Source organism: Dreissena polymorpha, chromosome 1 (genome assembly GCF_020536995.1).
Source record: "Dreissena polymorpha isolate Duluth1 chromosome 1, UMN_Dpol_1.0, whole genome shotgun sequence".
Taxonomy (NCBI): Eukaryota; Metazoa; Mollusca; class Bivalvia; order Myida; family Dreissenidae; genus Dreissena; species Dreissena polymorpha.
Window position 1 is genome coordinate 53,257,031 of NC_068355.1, and position 17,076 is coordinate 53,274,106.

The following is a 17,076-nucleotide window of genomic DNA, read 5'->3' on the forward strand; positions in this document are numbered from 1 at the left end:
ATAAGTTCATCAGCCGGTTCTTGATTTGTACTTTATTTCTATATCATATATAATGGTAGAAATTTCCAAAAATATGCCGGCAAATGAATATCGAACCTTTTTTTAGACAATCATATAACAACTTCAACAAAATATGGTTACAATATTTCTAAATGTGGCAGATTTAGGCACTGAACTGCACCAGTATAGTTGAATCCTGTGACATCAAAACCAAGCAATTTGCAGCTACATAAATTGTTTTCCATTATGATATAGAACTTCCTATTGCAGCACTTTTATGTTCTTGTACTTCTCCAACAAACATTTAAGTGAGAATTGTTACCATAGTACAACTCATCCAAAACCATAGTACAGCTCACCCAAAACCAACAAAATGTGCAATTTTTATTATCTTGACAAATAATATCATGTTAATATTATAGTTTTCTTGTCAAAGACAGACTTGGTGTTCACTTTCTTAAGTTTATTTATATAAACAACAAGCAATTTAGACCTATATCTTTGTTGATAAATTCACATACCTTTGTGAAATTTTTACAATACATATAATAGAAGGTAATAGTTTGTTTCTTTTTATTTACCTTATGAAAGCATTACTAAGCCTACTTATTAAATACAGGGGTACAATATCCTCACTGTGAAGATTCTAATTCCTCCCTTTGAGATGCAGTACAGTTGTATATGACTTTGTAGTATTTTTTAAAACTTAATCTTTTACATCACAAAAAGTTTGTGTGAATCCTGAAACAAATTATAAGAGATTGCAAATGAAATTTTTCTCCCTTGAGGTGTTTGCTAAATCTCACCCTTGTAGAAGCAAAATCTCATCCCTGTAAGAGCAAAATCTTGCCCCCTGTTGACAGATGAAATTACATTTACCAGTATGTTTGTATTGTTCATGGCTGTTTGATTACTATAAAATGTTCAAGTTCATTACCTTTAAATGCTAGTGTATACATTCAGGCCAGCATTTTTTTATTATTTGTTTTACGGGAGCGCCCGACCCTTTTTTTCGACAAATACAAATAAAAACAAGGGCTGTTTGTAAAACATGCATGCCCTCCATATGGGCTGTCAGTAGTAGTGACAGCCATTGTGTGAATACGTTTTTTGGCACTGTGACCTTGACCTTTGACCTAGTGACCTGAAAATCAACAGGGGTCATCTGCGAGTCATGATCAATGTACCTATAAAGTTTTATGATCCTAGGCGTAAGTGTTCTTGAGTTATCATGCGGAAACCATTTTTTCTATGTTGAATCACCGTGACCTTGACCTTTGACCTAGTGACCTGAAAATCATTAGGGGTCATCTGCGAGTCATGATCAATGTACCTAAGAAGTTTCATGATCCTAGGCATAAGCGTTCTTGAGTTATCATCCGGAAACCATTTTACTATTTTGGGTCACCGTGACCTTGACCTTGACCTTTGACCTAGTGACCTCAAAATCAATAGAGGTCATCTGCGAGTCATGACTAATCTACCTATCAAGTTTCATGATCCTAGGCATGAGCGTTCTTGAGTTATCATCCGGAAACCATTTTACTATTTTGGGTTATCGTGACCTTGACCTTTGACCTAGTGACCTGAAAATAAATAGGGGTCATCTGCCAGCCATTATCAATCTACCTACGAAGTTTCATGATCCTAGGCATAAGCGTTCTTGAGTTATCATCCGAAAACCATTTTACTATTTCGGGTCACTGTGACCTTGACCTTTGACCTAGTGACCTCAAAACCAATAGGGGTCATCTGCGAGTCATGATCAATCTACCTATCAAGTTTCATGATCCTAGGCATAAGCGTTCTTGAGTTATCATCCGGAAACCATTTTACTATTTCGGGTTATCGTGACCTTGACCTTTGACCTAGTGACCTGAAAATAATTAGGGGTCATCTGCCAGCCATTATCAATCTACCTACGAAGTTTCATGATCCTAGGCATAAGCGTTCTTGAGTTATCATCCGGAAACCATTTTACTATTTTGGGTCACCTTGACCTTGACCTTTGACCTAGTGACCTCAAAATCAATAGGGGTCATCTGCGAGTCATGATCAATCTACCTATCAAGTTTCATGATCCTAGGCATGAGCGTTCTTGAGTTATCATCCGGAAACCATTTTACTATTTCGGGTTATCGTGACCTTGACCTTTGACCTAGTGACCTGAAAATTAATAGGGGTCATCTGCCAGCCATTATCAATCTACCTACGAAGTTTCATGATCCTAGGCATAAGCGTTCTTGAGTTATCATCCGAAAACCATTTTACTATTTCGGGTCACTGTGACTTTGACCTTTGACCTAGTGACCTGAAAATCAATAGGGGTCATCTGCGAGTCATGATCAATCTACCTATCAAGTTTCATGATCCTAGGCCTAAGCGTTCTTGAGTTATCATCCGGAAACCATTTTACTATTTCGAATCACTGTGACCTTGACCTTTGACCTAGTGACCTGAAAATTAATAGGGGTCATCTGCGAGTCATGATCAATCCACCTATCAAGTTTCATGATCCTAGGCCTAAGCGTTCTTTAGTTATCATCCGGAAACCATTTTACTATTTCGGGTCACCGTGACCTTGACCTTTGACCTAGTGACCTCAAAATCAATAGGGGTCATCTGCGATTCATGATCAATCTACCCATGAAGTTTCATGATCCTAGGCGTATGCGTTCTTGAGTTATCATTCAAAAACCGTTTTACTATTTCGGGTCACCGTGACCTTGACCTGTGACCTAGTGACCTCAAAATCAATAGGGGTCATCTGATAGTCATGATCAATGTACCTATGAAGTTTCATGATCCTAGGCCAAAGCGTTCTTGAGTTATCGTCTGACAACCACCTGGTGGACGGACCGACAGACTAACCGACCGACCGACCGACAGACCGACATGAGCAAAGCAATATACCCTCTCTTCTTCGAAGGGGGGCATAAAAATGCTGGCCTCAACTGCAGTTCATTCAACGCTTTGACTTTAACTTGAGCAATGTGTAAGCATTAACATGTCTAAACAGGGAATTGTTAAACACACAAACATGTAAACATGTCCCGAAGATTGCCCATTGGCAATTGGTTAAATATGAAACTTAAATGTTATCTATCTGGTTTCATTTTGCTCCACACAATATCAAACTTAATTTAACACAAGCAACTCAATGTACTACTAGCAGGTCTATTTTTAGCCCTGTTTGCTAATGCCCTTGACTTCCCTTGTGTTTAACAGATGATCAACAGCTGATTGAGCTAGGTTAAAAAATAGACTGTTCTGTCCTAGATAAAGACAAGCACTCTGCACTTAGCAATGTCAATAATATGTGGGCTACAATTGCATGGGCAAACAAGCCCTTCTACCTAAGCAGGAGGCTTTTTACAGAGGGTCATTAAGATTTCTTGTTGCTTTTCAAGACAGCAATCATGATATATGTCTTTAAACACGTGGATTGTTAAGTTTGTAATAGCCGGAGCCACGACTTCTCCTGATGGCTAGCCAGAATGAGAAACAGATTATGGTCTGCTAGATTCCATTAAATTCCTGGCAGGATCAACAATATTGCAAGGCTTTCAACCACTGAACAATGTGAATAAACTTGTAAAACCTGAATACCAGACATGCAAGGTTATGTGAACTTTAAGTACACACATACAGTTTGTTGCTTCCAAGGACTACTCCCAAATGTGTCTAAAGCTATACATTATATATCGAAGACATATCATTTAATTTAAGCGATTGTATTTTTATCTCTCAAGATTAATATTCAACATCAATTCTGCTTGAAGGTTTTTTTAAGCACAATGTGTTTGCAAAACCAGTAGAAAAGTTGTTGAGCAGGCTTTTATGTGTAAGTTTTTGGCACATAGCGGTTCTTCTTTAATAAGATTCAGCAATTTTGAGGTTGCACATTGTACACTTTAATTTAAATTTACCATAATAAAACATTGTATCAACACCTAAAAGCATGACATTTGCAATTTTTGTCTGCAGATACAAATTAAATTTCTTTTAAGTCCTACAATTTTCCCCAAATAATAAATTGTTTTGGTTGTCCTTGACATTATTATGTTAAATTAATATTCTTCAAAACCTAAAGCTAAAGGTTTAATTACCAATTTCTCAAAATAGACCTATTACATGTAAGTTAAGCAAGTGTATGTGTTGTTTTGTTAATGTAGGAATTACTTGTAAAAAGATAATCTCATATAACTGCCTTCAGTTCTCCAGTTTATTTTGTATTTAAACACACGTGTAAAATTTATTACCGAAAAACCACAAAGGACAAGTAAACTGAAGCCCTGGATTGCATCAAAAATATTGAACCAGTCACAATTTCTTGGATTTGATTTCCAAGCTCAGTCAATCACCGAAGGCAGAGGCTGGCAGAGACGGAAACTCATCTCAAAATAACAACAATATTTCCTACACTCTGCAAGATTATATGGATGAAAAGCATGCAATTGTAACAGTATGGTATTGCCCAATCAATATCAGCGTATGAAATAAACCCAAGAATGTAGATGCAACAATCAGAGACTATATGGTTAAGGGAATGAGCAATAAAATTGAATATCCAATTTGTATCATCTTTGCTTATGTTCACTGATAATATGATTTTTTCATATATTTTTTATTTCAGCAACTTTATTGTTATACGTTTCTGAACTTTCCCAAAGAAATAAGGTAATGAACTCTGTTTAAGCTTTCAAAACATGACGAAGTTCCCTTTATTGGCAACCAAAAATACTTCACTCAACCATAATTATTCAACCATTTTTATAGAGCCTACTAAGTATTATAGTCAAATCCTTATTACGCAGAGATGAATACTACCATGGTCAGTCACAACGTTAATAAGTTCCAAAACAAACTTTCAAAGTTCTATCACAACCATCTTGCACAATATACTTAGTAATTATATGTGTCCGCTTGGCATTAGAAAAGTGAGTGAATTAGGTCAGGGGATCCTTAGTCAAGTCACCTCTCTAATTAGCATGGTGTTTGTAAACAAAAAGTTCAAAAGAAATATATAAACTTGCTTGTGTGTTTGCATAAGTGCCTCTGTACTTAACAGTAGAAATTTTTGTTCAAATAATGTTATGCAACATTATTTGAAAAGGATATGTATAAAACTATAATGTACACACTTAAACAAGAATTTAAACAAGGCGCACAATGGAGCTTAAAGCTTTCTGAATATTTCTATTTATCATGCATACCCCTGTTTTGCTATACATAGCTATCAAACTAGCACAAGGCCAGTTAACATGCTGCTATCTACATAGAGTAGCCAAGGTCTATAAATAGGCCACATGTCAGCGATGATATATGTTACGTATTATTTACATAATAGCCTATTAGTTCACATACATGTAGCTTGAGAACATTAAAGAAATTACTGACTCATGACCAACAATAAGCCTCATAATCAAGTGTCCAAATACTGGTTGATTTAACTCTTTCAGTGCTGGAACGAAATTTTGGAGGCCTTTGCAAACAGTTTGGATCCAGATGAGACGCCACAGAACGAATTGTAATTTACACCTTCCATATCATTTCAGAAAATGTTCATTTATAATCAAATTGTAGGGTCTAGGCAACACCAGGCTGATCTACTTTTAACCCAATCCAGTTACCTTGACCTCCCACACAGATTTGCACGTTTTGATCAACAAACAGCAGCCAATAATAATCAACCATTATCTGTGGAAGCCTATTTATCAATAAATGTAGCACATTTGGTTGTTTCAGGTAATAACATGATATGCCTATGCAATTGAAGATTGGAAAAGTATCCAAAGTCATACATTTATTAAATGTTAAATACTGCATTTAAAGGGACCTTTTCACAGATTTTGGCATGTTTTAAAGTTTGTTATTACCATAAGTTGTTACGTATACAAGGCTATCCTTGTTGCTAAATTGAGAAAAATTCATCTCTTAATCCAAAATTTTAGTAATAGCATTTTTTTTAATCCAGAAAACTACACCCTATAATCCTACAGAATGAAGGAGCTGCTGTCGAAACAACAAAAAGTCAGCAGATCATGAACGAAACAACAACAAGTCAGCAGATCATGAACTGGGGTAGCAACAAAAGAAAAAACCCTGTTGAAAATCTAGGAGCCTGATGAGACATAATGGTAGTTCTCTAAAATGACAGGGGGTTTTCAGCACTGTCTGCGCCTCGGGAAAACGGAGGCGTTCCCAAAGCAAACGGGCCCGATCCCAAACCGAAATTATTAAAAAAAATCCCAATTTCCAAAAAAAAAAATAAAAATTATTTATTTTTTTAGAAAGAAGTGTCTTATGACTTATGATTATTAGATTATTAATGTCCAGCTGATGTGTATCATACCAACAAGCACTGCTGTGGTTGAGCGAGGATTCAGCACCATGAACCTGCAGCTGTGCTCCCCATTACTCAGCACATTCACACAAACCAAACTTAGGCCAAATTTTTTTATTAAAATGATTTTCAAATTTTTTTCTAAAAGTGTCGGGTTGGAGGATGGAAAAAAAAAAAAAAGATGGGTGACCAAATATGCACTCATTTTAAAAATGTTATTGTATGAAGTTCTTTTTACTAAGCAACCACAGTGATTTTTTTCAAACATGTTGATGTGCAAAATGATCATAATCAGACTGTAGGTCTTGATGTGCAGTTTTTAAATTAGTTTGAATTTTAAAAATATCTTAACTAGTTCAAAAGTTATGCAATTTGTTCACTTGTCTATTATAAACTTTTTGGTGATTTTTTTATGGGTTTTTTTCACAAGGAATCCATATGTTGCATCAAAATACTTTATCTCAACAAACAACCAATAAGCTATTGAGGTTTAAAAGAAACATTTATAGTTTATTGTCCAGTAAAAATCATTACAGCAGACAAATACAAATAGCATAATAGAACGCTTTTCAGGGGTTTCACTGGCCCAAAAAAAGTTGTCGCCACTTTATCGTGGTGTAAAAACCGCCCGTAATTCAAACTTTTTCAATAAGGACAATCATTTAAGGAACCTTACTACATTCATGAATAATGGCATTTACTATATTTGTATTACTCTGAGAAGTATGTTAATACATAAATAACAATTAGTACCTTCATATGTCTTAATATTAAAAGCTTTATTTTTATATAAATAAAATTTTTTCAACTTGATAAACCAGATAACCAACATAATAGAATAACAATAATGTAACAGTATGCTGCATAAATGTTTGAGAATTATTTATTAAAACCTAGAATCACACAAATATATATCATCTGAAAGGAAAAATAAATCATACATCAGAAAATAAAGCATCTCAATTCAAATTGTTAAACAGTTTATACATTTGGTCATTTGGACATGATATACATCAACTTCTGTTTATTATCAAATTTTAAAAATTCTAAAACAACACCTTTTGTTAAAAGGTTTTCTGTTAGTTGTGGTGGTTGATTTCCAGGTTCAATTAAATGAATATTTGTTCACATCTATTTCTTGACAGAAAGGCCCAGGATAATTGCCACCATCCATTCTTGTTGTCTGAAATAACACAAAACATATTTGTACAAACTATATACAACAAATCAACACATAAATGTCAGTATCTTTATCTATGTCCGAATTTTAACTTATCCGAAATATAGTACATAGAGTGAAGGACCTACTTTTGATTTCAGAAATAGTTGGTATCTTAATTAAAATATATTGTTCCCAGAACATTTTAATAATAGAACTGTTAAACACAAATGACTGTTGAAACAAGTTAACATGTGTTTTTGTTATGGTATTGATTAAAGAAATAGCGTCCCTAATAATCGTTATAATTATTGATCTTCGTGACAGTTTATCCCAGGATAACATAATTGATAGTTCAATGTCATAAAGGAGCTATTAATCCGATAAAAACCCCTATAAACTTGACTTTTTTATTTGGACATTCATGGTTTGAAATCGTTTTAAAAACTGTTGATTTTGCAATTTTTGAACTTTTGGTACGAACCAGTTCGGAACAAACCGAAGTTTCGTACCCATTGAAAATAACGAAAAAACACATATTATATGCACAAATTCATCACTTCAACTACATTAAACAATTCATAAAATTGTATTCTCTAAAATATGACCGTATTTGTGCGTAATATATGGAATGTTTAAAGTTGATAGGCCTAAATGGGTTTCGCATTGCGAGCACCTGTTAAATTAAAATCGTTCTTTTCTTATTGCTTTCATAATATTTTTTAGTCATTTTAATACTATCAATTTTATAAAATTGTAAAGAAATAATAAAATATTTACTTACAAATCGATTCCATTCTGGATTTCATTTGACAGTTGCATAATTATTGGGAAATTAGCAGACTTTGCTGATGAAAGCGTTGTAGGGTTCTTCAACTTCTTGCACAAACAATGATGGCGTAGCTGTTGGTAAATTCCAGCACATGTACACGATGAAGGAGGTTCACGTATAAATGTGGGTAATTAAAACTGGGTTTATTATGATGATTTATAACTCATTTGAACTTTTTCTAAAACCCGGCAAGCGTTTGGTGTTTAAAAGCCATCTTTTGGCATCCGAAAAGTTTGTTTTTTTTTGGTTTTGTCAAAAATTGGAGTCGGCGGGTCCAAAAATCATTTGATTAAAAAATTCTGGCCTTACTCATCTGATGCTTACCTGCATTGAAGGTCTAGATCTACTGACAAAACATTGGAGGAGCTGTGTGACGCTTTAAAAAAAAAACGCAGAGAAAAATTATGCTGTAACTTGTGTGACTAACCAGTGTGTTTTGGTAAAAAATATCTGCTAAATGTTTTTGACTGTACAGTTCTTATCTCAGAGTGTAACTGTAACTGAAAAACAAAATTGCAGTACTTGAATTAACGTTTATCATGCCCAATATTGCATGTGTTTATATAAAGAAGACAAAATAACAAATAAAAACAAATTTATTTGTTAAACCACTGACTTATTTAAGCATGATAAATTCACAATGTTTTCCCAAAATGAGCCGTTTCATCAAAGCAAAAATTCCCAAAATGGACAATTTTGTCGATAAAAAATTCCCAATTTGGTCAGACTCCTTTTTCCAAAATAGGCAGAAAAACCCCTGAATGACATTGTTAGAGACTTAGGCATGGAATCACACCCTCAATTATGATTCTCTCTTGCTGGTGCAGCTGTTAAGTTCCAATTTGTGAATATTTGAAAATCTAGGAGCCTAACCATAAGTGATTTACGGTCACTGGATATTCAGCCTCTTATAATTTGCATCCCCAGGGCTTTTTTCCCTGTTTTTGTGAAGCGGCCTTGGCCCCCCCACTTTGTGATAAAAAGAGTCGCAAATTATTTAAAATTGTAAAAAATGAGTCGCGAACTGTTCAAAATTGTGAAAAAAGAGTCGCATACTTTCTAAAATTGTGAAAATTGAGTCGCGAACTTCTTGAAATTGTGAACATTTGAGTCGCGAATTTCCCAAATTTGTGAATAACGACCATTCTCACAAAAGGAAAAGAAGCCTGGATCCCTGTTGTAAAACATAGATCATTAGCTAAGACATCTCTGACACTTACCCATTAATGGCTGATGCAGCCGAGGAACTGGACACAACTGCCAAGGTTAGCTGCGTTGGGAGCTTACTGCTCTCGATCTGCTGGGACAGAATAGAGGGCATAATGGGAGACAACTTCTTTGGGAGGTCTAGACCTGCTGATGTTGTCAGTGCTGCTGCTGTTGATGATGATGACGGTGCTTTCCCATCCATGGCTTCAGTGCTCAAGGGTTTATTCAACTGATACAAAACCATTGACTCACATGTTGGAAGGCCGTTGACCTGAAACCAACAAGGTTTTGATAGCATGTATTGAATGTAAAATGCCTTACAGCTTATACATGTAATAGATCTGAAACATGCCTTCCTTGTATGACATTGAAAAGGTTCAATGACTGTTTTTTTTTTCCTTCTTTGAGACCAGCCGAATTTCTCCCCTTTCCCCTATACAATTTTTTTCCCTTTAATAGCGATTTTTCCAAAAACAATGATATCTTAAAAAAAATAATTATTATTATTATATTTTTTTTAAACCTTTAATTATATAAGTTAACCTGATCCAGTGTAGAAAATAGAAAAAATATTGCATAATTAAATTATCTGTTGCCTTGAATTTGTTTTAAAAGAAGTAATATATGTTAAATTTGATTATTTAAGACTTTCCTTATTTTCCCCAAAATCTGATGTTCCGCGCGATTTTTTTTCCCTTCAAAAAAGGCCAGGTCATTTCCCCAAAATCAGATAAAAAAACTGAATAATTAACATTTCAAACATGCAAACAAGTTAAAAGGTTACAAACTGTAATGCATTATAAATCCTACTTTATCCATAACACAATGTACATTGCTCAGCCTTAAATGAACACAACAACATTTTAAATAACATGAATGCATTTAAGTACCACATTGAGCTCCAGAATGTACTTGGACTAACATACATGTAATATTGAATATTAAATAAACAAGAGTTCCGCGGTCGGAGATGACCGCATTGAAGCCGGATTTTTGATTTAAATGACAGGAAAGTACCTTTCGTGTTTTTGTCAATGCAATACTTAAATTACTGAAATATTGTTCAAAGGTCAAAATGAAATGTAAGTACTTTTCAAGGCATGAGCAAACCTTGTGTTATGTTTTGAATGCATGCATATACATGAACAACAATAACATTTAAGGTCACAGTGACCTTGACCTTAGAATGAATGACCTTGAAATGACCAGTGGTCATCTAAGTGTGCTTGCAAACCTTCATGTCAAGTTTGAAGACTCTATGTCCAAGCATACCAAAGTTATAACAATTTTAACATTTTAACATTTAAGGTCACAGTGACCTTGACCTTCAAATGAATGACATTGAAATGACCAGTGGTCATCTTCTAGTACTGGCCAATCTTTATTTCAAGTTTGAAGACTCTAGGTACAAGCATACCAAAGTTATAACATGAAATAAGAACTTTAACATTTTTACATTCAAGGTCACAGTGACCTTGACCTTCAAATGAATGACCTTGAAATGTCCAGTGGTTACTTACTAGTTCTGGCCAACCTTCATGTCAAGTTTCAAGACTCTAGGTCCAAGCATACCAAAGTTATAACAACTTTAACATTTTTACATTCAAGGTCACAGTGACCTTGACCTTCAAATGAATGACCTTGAAATGTCCAGTGGTTACTTACTAATTCTGGCCAACCTTCATGTCTAGTTTCAAGACTCTAGGTCCAAGCATACCAAAGTTATAACAACTTTAACATTTTTATATTTAAGGTCACAGTGACCTTCACCTGCAAATGAATGACCTTGAAATGACCAGTGGTCATCTGTTAATCCTGGCCAACCTTCATGTCAAGTTTGAAGACTCTAGGTCCAAGCATACCAAAGTTATACCATGAAATAAGAACTTTAACATTTTTACATTCAAGGTCACAGTGACCTTGACCTTCAAATGAATGACCTTAAAATGACCAGTGGTTACTAACTAGTTATGGCCAACCTTCATGTCAAGTTTCAAGACTCTAGGTCCAAGCATACCAAAGTTATAACAACTTTAACATTTTTTATATTGAAGGTCACAGTGACCTTGACCTTCAAATGAATGACCTTGAAATGACCAGTGGTCATCTGTTAATCCTGGCCAACCTTCATGTCAAGTTTGAAGACTCTAGGTCCAAGCATACAAAAGTTATACCATGAAATAAGAACTTTAACATTTTCGAGCACGCCGCCCGCCCGCCCGCCCCCCGCCCGCCCGCCCCCCCGCCTGCCCCCCCGCCCGCCCGACAACATCAATCTATAAGCCGAGATTTTTTCGAAAAAAATCCGGCTAAAAATTTAAACAAGAAACTACATGTTAACAAAAATTGTAATGTTCCTAGAAATAATGTTGCATCATATACACATGTACATGTAGATACATCGTTTGATAAATGTAGCGACTTCACATTGCTAATAATACACATTGAATCATTTTTTTCCTGACTATAAAGAAAGGGAAGGAAATAATAAAACCACATATTGTCACTTACATTTGTACATGACCTGTGCATATACAGCCTTTAACCTATGAGTCATTTTCAAAGAATTGCACATTAAGCTTTTAGTGGGTATTTCCCTCAGAATGTATTATATTTATTAACCTGTAAAATGTGTTGTACCAAATTAGAACCACATTTCTCAACACTGAAATAAGAACTGAAGTTAATATTTTGTTATTTGTGGTTGTTATAAATGCGCATGATGAAATGAATATATAAAGGGCAGAAATTAAAAATATTGCACTATAATTTTTAAAACACAATTAATATTAAAAAGAGGGCCAAGATGGCCTTAGTTCGCTCACCTGAGAATAGTCGGTTCATTTAATCTTTACCAAACGTCAAACTTGACCTAGATATTGTCCAGACAAACATCCTGGTCAAGTTTCATCATTATTGAACCAAAACTCTGGCATATGGAGTGTTTTTGTTTTTGTAATATTTGACCTGGTGACCTATATTTTGAGTTGACCCCCCCTTACTAAACATCAAACTTTGCTTACAAAAATAAATATTATGACCAAGATTCATAAAATCTGAAAAAATTGCATCCTCTCGAGTGTTTACAAGGATTTTGTATAACATAATGAAAATTTGGACAATCTAAGGGCAATAATTATGGCATTAATTATGCGATATATATAAAACCAATCTTTGTACCAAGTTTCATGATGATTGGGCAAAAATGTGATTTCTAGAGTGTTCACAAGCTTTGTTTACTACATAAATATAAGAAAACTGCCCCCCCCCCCGGCAGCCATGTTATTCAACTGACCGGAACCATTTTCGAACTCAACTCTCATATCAAGGAAACAAATGTTCTGACCAAATTTCATGAAAATTGGGCCAAAAATGTGACTAAATCTAGAGTGTTCACATGTTTTCACTTTACACATATAGAGAAAAATGCCCCGCCCACTGGCAGCCATGTTTTTTCACCGATCTGGACCATTTTTGAACTCGTCCAATATATCAATAAAACCAATGTTTTGACCAACTTTCATGATGATTGGGCAAAAATTGTGACCTATAGAGTGTTTACAAAGTATCCAAATAAGGAAAACTGCCTCCCCCCACCCACCCCCCCGCAGCCATGTTATTCAACTGACCGGACCCATTTTTGAACTCATCTCTCATATCAAGGAAACAAATGTTCTGACCAAATTGCATGAAAATTGGGCCAAAATAGTGACTTCTAGAGTGTTCACAGCAAGGTTTTCACTTCATACATATAGAGAAAAATGCCCTGCCCACTGGCAGCCATGTTTTTTTCACCGATCTGGACCATTTTCGAACTCGTCCGAGATATCAATAAAACCAATGTTTTGACCAACTTTCATAACGATTGGGCAAAAATTGTGACTTCTAGAGTGTTTACACTTTACAAGGTTTCTCTTTAGCCAAATAAGGAAAACTGCCCCCCCCCCCCCCCCCCCCCTGCAGGCCATATTACTGACTGGAACCATTTTTAAACGCAACTTTCATATCAAAGAAACAATTGTTTTGACCAAATTTCATGAAAATTGGGCCAAAAATGTGACTTCTAGAGTATTCACATGTTTTCACTATCAGGGGTGTGATTGAGGTTGTGTCTGAGGGGAGGAAAATTCTGTAGACTGATTTTGACTAACCGAATCGCATGCATAACACAATGACGAACCGTATATAAAACAGATATTTAAACAAACACCATCTTAAACTTATCAACATGATTTCTTTTATGAAAATCTTTTTAAAATCACTAAACATGTTATGCAAAGTCACCAGTATTAATTGTGATCAAAATCAATGAGTGTTCCATCATACCTGTGAACGATGGCGGCAATCTTTCGTTTGAGCTCAATGCTTTTAAATTCTACATAAGCTCAACAATGTTACAGTGTTCAACTAACGACAATTTACTACAGTTTGAGTTTACGTAGTTCAAGATTTTTTCACTTGAATAAAATATGACTTCAGCCTTACCAAGACAGTCGATCTTCCGTACCCATTCAGCGCTTTCTGATTTATATCCACTGTTGTTTCTTCTCTTTCCCATTTAATTTTGTTTTTCAATAATTGCTAAATCTCCGAGATTTTGAGTGATTCGTTCGTTCGTCTTCATTAATGCTTCACAAAGGCGCCATTTGCAATCGAAATATGAAACACATTTTAAAAGACCAATTTTAATTGGAAGATTGGGAAATGAAAGCCAATGACATCGCTCGTTAAAAAATATGCTATGACAGAATACCAGTGTAAAATGCGGAGATGTTTCCAGTGTCCGACAAATTTCTTTTTTTTCAGGTAGCCCACTGGGCTACCAATAAAAATATTTGGTAGCCCATAAAAAAAATTTCCTACAAAATGATAAGAGGCAGGTTTTCATCTTTATTTTATTTCTTCATTTACATATACATAATATGTATACATACATATACATAAAAAAGCAAGAAGTCTGATGTACACAGTCAATATCGTAAATTAATGTTACAGTACAGGCACTATGTACGTAAATGTAAATGTACCAAAGAAAATCATATACTACATGTAGATATTACATGTATGTGCGCATGTATGTGTACTTAAATTCGGACAGCACGTTAAGTCGTAAACGTAAATAAAGCGTTTAGATGATCAATACGATTGACTTGTGTGGTGTTAATCAATGCAATTGCCCTTTTTAACAACAAATACCGAGTTTCAAGAAATAAAGAGTATTAAATCATTTATTTACTCGTGTCTGACTTTAAGTACTGTCCGAATTTACGTATTGCATCCGTATGTTACGACACTTGTGTGCAGTCAGTATACAATACAACAATTGTTTCAATAATGAAGGAACTGATACAGCGTAACGGTAACCATACAGCGTGTTTACATTATATTTTATTCAGAGGAAATGTCAATGCAAAATTATTCGCGAGATACCCCGGTACTTTAGTTGAATTTCACAACGAAACTTTTAATGGAAATTAAATGATCTCAATGTTGTACCCGCTACGAAATTTTTATTTACAAATAAATACACCCACGCCAATTTTCGCGCGCTTTTTATCTGGACAAAAGAATTCATTTCTTAAATGTAGAATTTTGTAACCTAAAATAGCTGTACACAACGCGTGCAAACCGTGGCAGGTGATTTACGCATGTTGCAATACAACGGTCCTGATTGGGAGCTTATTTCATCATATCTTTAAATAGAACCATATGCCGAAATTCATTTGACGCTTTAGAAAATTTCAAACGTTTGTGTTTATGACTCGTATCGTCTATATTACCCACCCGTAGTTTGGTTTTAAAAATATAAATCGGGCATATATGGGATTCAGGGGACAAAAATATTTATAAATTGCACTCGTCCTGCAGGACAAGTGCATTAAAATTTTCACTCGTCCTGCAAACACATGCACTTGTCCTTTAAATATGTGTGAAAGAAAGATGGCAAAGGACTGATATTACTAACAATGTTTCCTATATCACTGCTAAAATGCTGCTTACTTAGTTATTCATGCCAGCTGATCACAGAAGAAATTTTAACTTACTTTATTTATGAGGAACACAAAATAAATAAATGAAGACAATATTTTTTTTTACTTTTTCTAATGCTTGCGTGCTTTCCATTTCGGATGGTTGAACATTGCTCCTGCCCCCCTTTAAAGAACGCTCGTATGTCAGACATTTTTCAGATGAAATTTAGACTGGTTTAAAACCGTACTTCGCAGTAAAATAATTCTTTAAAAAAATCAATACTTACAGTGAATGAAGTCAGATGGTTCCCTGTCAACATGGACGTGCAGAGTTTACACCAAAAAGCCAATATTTACTCGGGACACAGTCTCGCATAACAACGCGCACCTGCTGTATAAACATTTACAATTACGATTTCCGGTTCATTCTCGTTCTACTTTCGGAATAGATATGCTTTAAGAAATGATTTTATTTAATGAAAAAGAGTCTTACTGGTCAGAAAATACATATTTTAACATCAGTTTTTTTTCACTCGTCCTATAGGACGAGAGCTTTAGGAAAATTCACTCGTACTTTCAAGATTTCACTCGTCAATACGAGCGGACGAGTGGAATTTTTGTCCCCTGGGATTATTGATTAACAGTCGATTAATCCAATTATTAATTGACAATGCAAACTAATTAGCAGGTGTTAACCGCGTTCACATCTTTTTTATTAATATTCATTTTCGGTTTCGTTACCGTTTTGAAGAATCCGCTATTCTTTTGATTTATTTAATGTTCGGCGTCCTTGGATATTGAACGACATCAAAAACGTTGTCGCTATAACTCATTGTTGCGGTTAACAAAGAATTCCAAACTGCGAAATGATGTTGCATCGTGTGCGCCAACTATCCAACCGGCTCTCATTATATTATTAGCAGACGACAAATGTTGATTCTGATTGGATGATTAAAATACACTGTTACTGTTTAAGACATTACCACAAGTGATTGGTGACTGATTAGATAATTGATTGCACTTTGTTATCGGATTTTAAGCAATACACAGTCTATAAACACATGGTCAGCGTGTTTATTCTACGTATGTCTGTCAATAAACCGGGCTACCGCTCTTATGGATTTATAGTAGCCCGATGAAAAATTTCGGTAGCCCCCGGGCTCCGGGCAATGGATTTGTCGGACACTGATGTTTCACAGTTTGCGGATTTTTCGAGCCGCTTATGAAAAACACCCGCGGATTCGGTCGTACTTTCACCCATTTTTTTTTTAATTTTACGCCAATCGCGGAAATGACCCCGGACAACCCGATCTGCGGAAATCCGCGGAAAATTCACATCCCTGCAGTATACATATCGAGAAAAATGCCCCGCCCACTGGCGGTCATGTTTTTTCACCGATCTGGACCACTTTTGAACTCGTCCGATATATCAATAAAACCAATGTTTTGACCAACTTTCATGATGATTGGGCAAAAATTGTGACTTCTAGAGTGTTTACAAGGTTTCTCTATAGCAAAAAAAGGAAAACTGCCCCCCCCCCCTGGCAGCCATGTTATTCAA

The 17,076-nt window shown here is 35.2% G+C and overlaps 1 protein-coding gene across 12 annotated transcripts in view; it reads right to left on the reverse strand.

Moving 5' to 3' along the window:
* Window positions 1-17,076, reverse strand: part of LOC127881013 (nuclear hormone receptor E75-like) — a 165,319-nt gene that overhangs the window by 105,790 nt on the left and 42,453 nt on the right. For all 12 annotated transcript variants that reach the window (XR_008049866.1, XR_008049869.1, XR_008049861.1 and 9 more), the window contains one exon: window positions 9,558-9,817. Coding sequence is in view for 4 of the 12 variants with exons in the window: in XM_052428594.1 (XP_052284554.1) it covers window positions 9,558-9,817 (260 nt within the window). In the remaining 8 variants the exon portion in view is untranslated. The remainder of the gene's footprint in view (window positions 1-9,557; window positions 9,818-17,076) is intronic.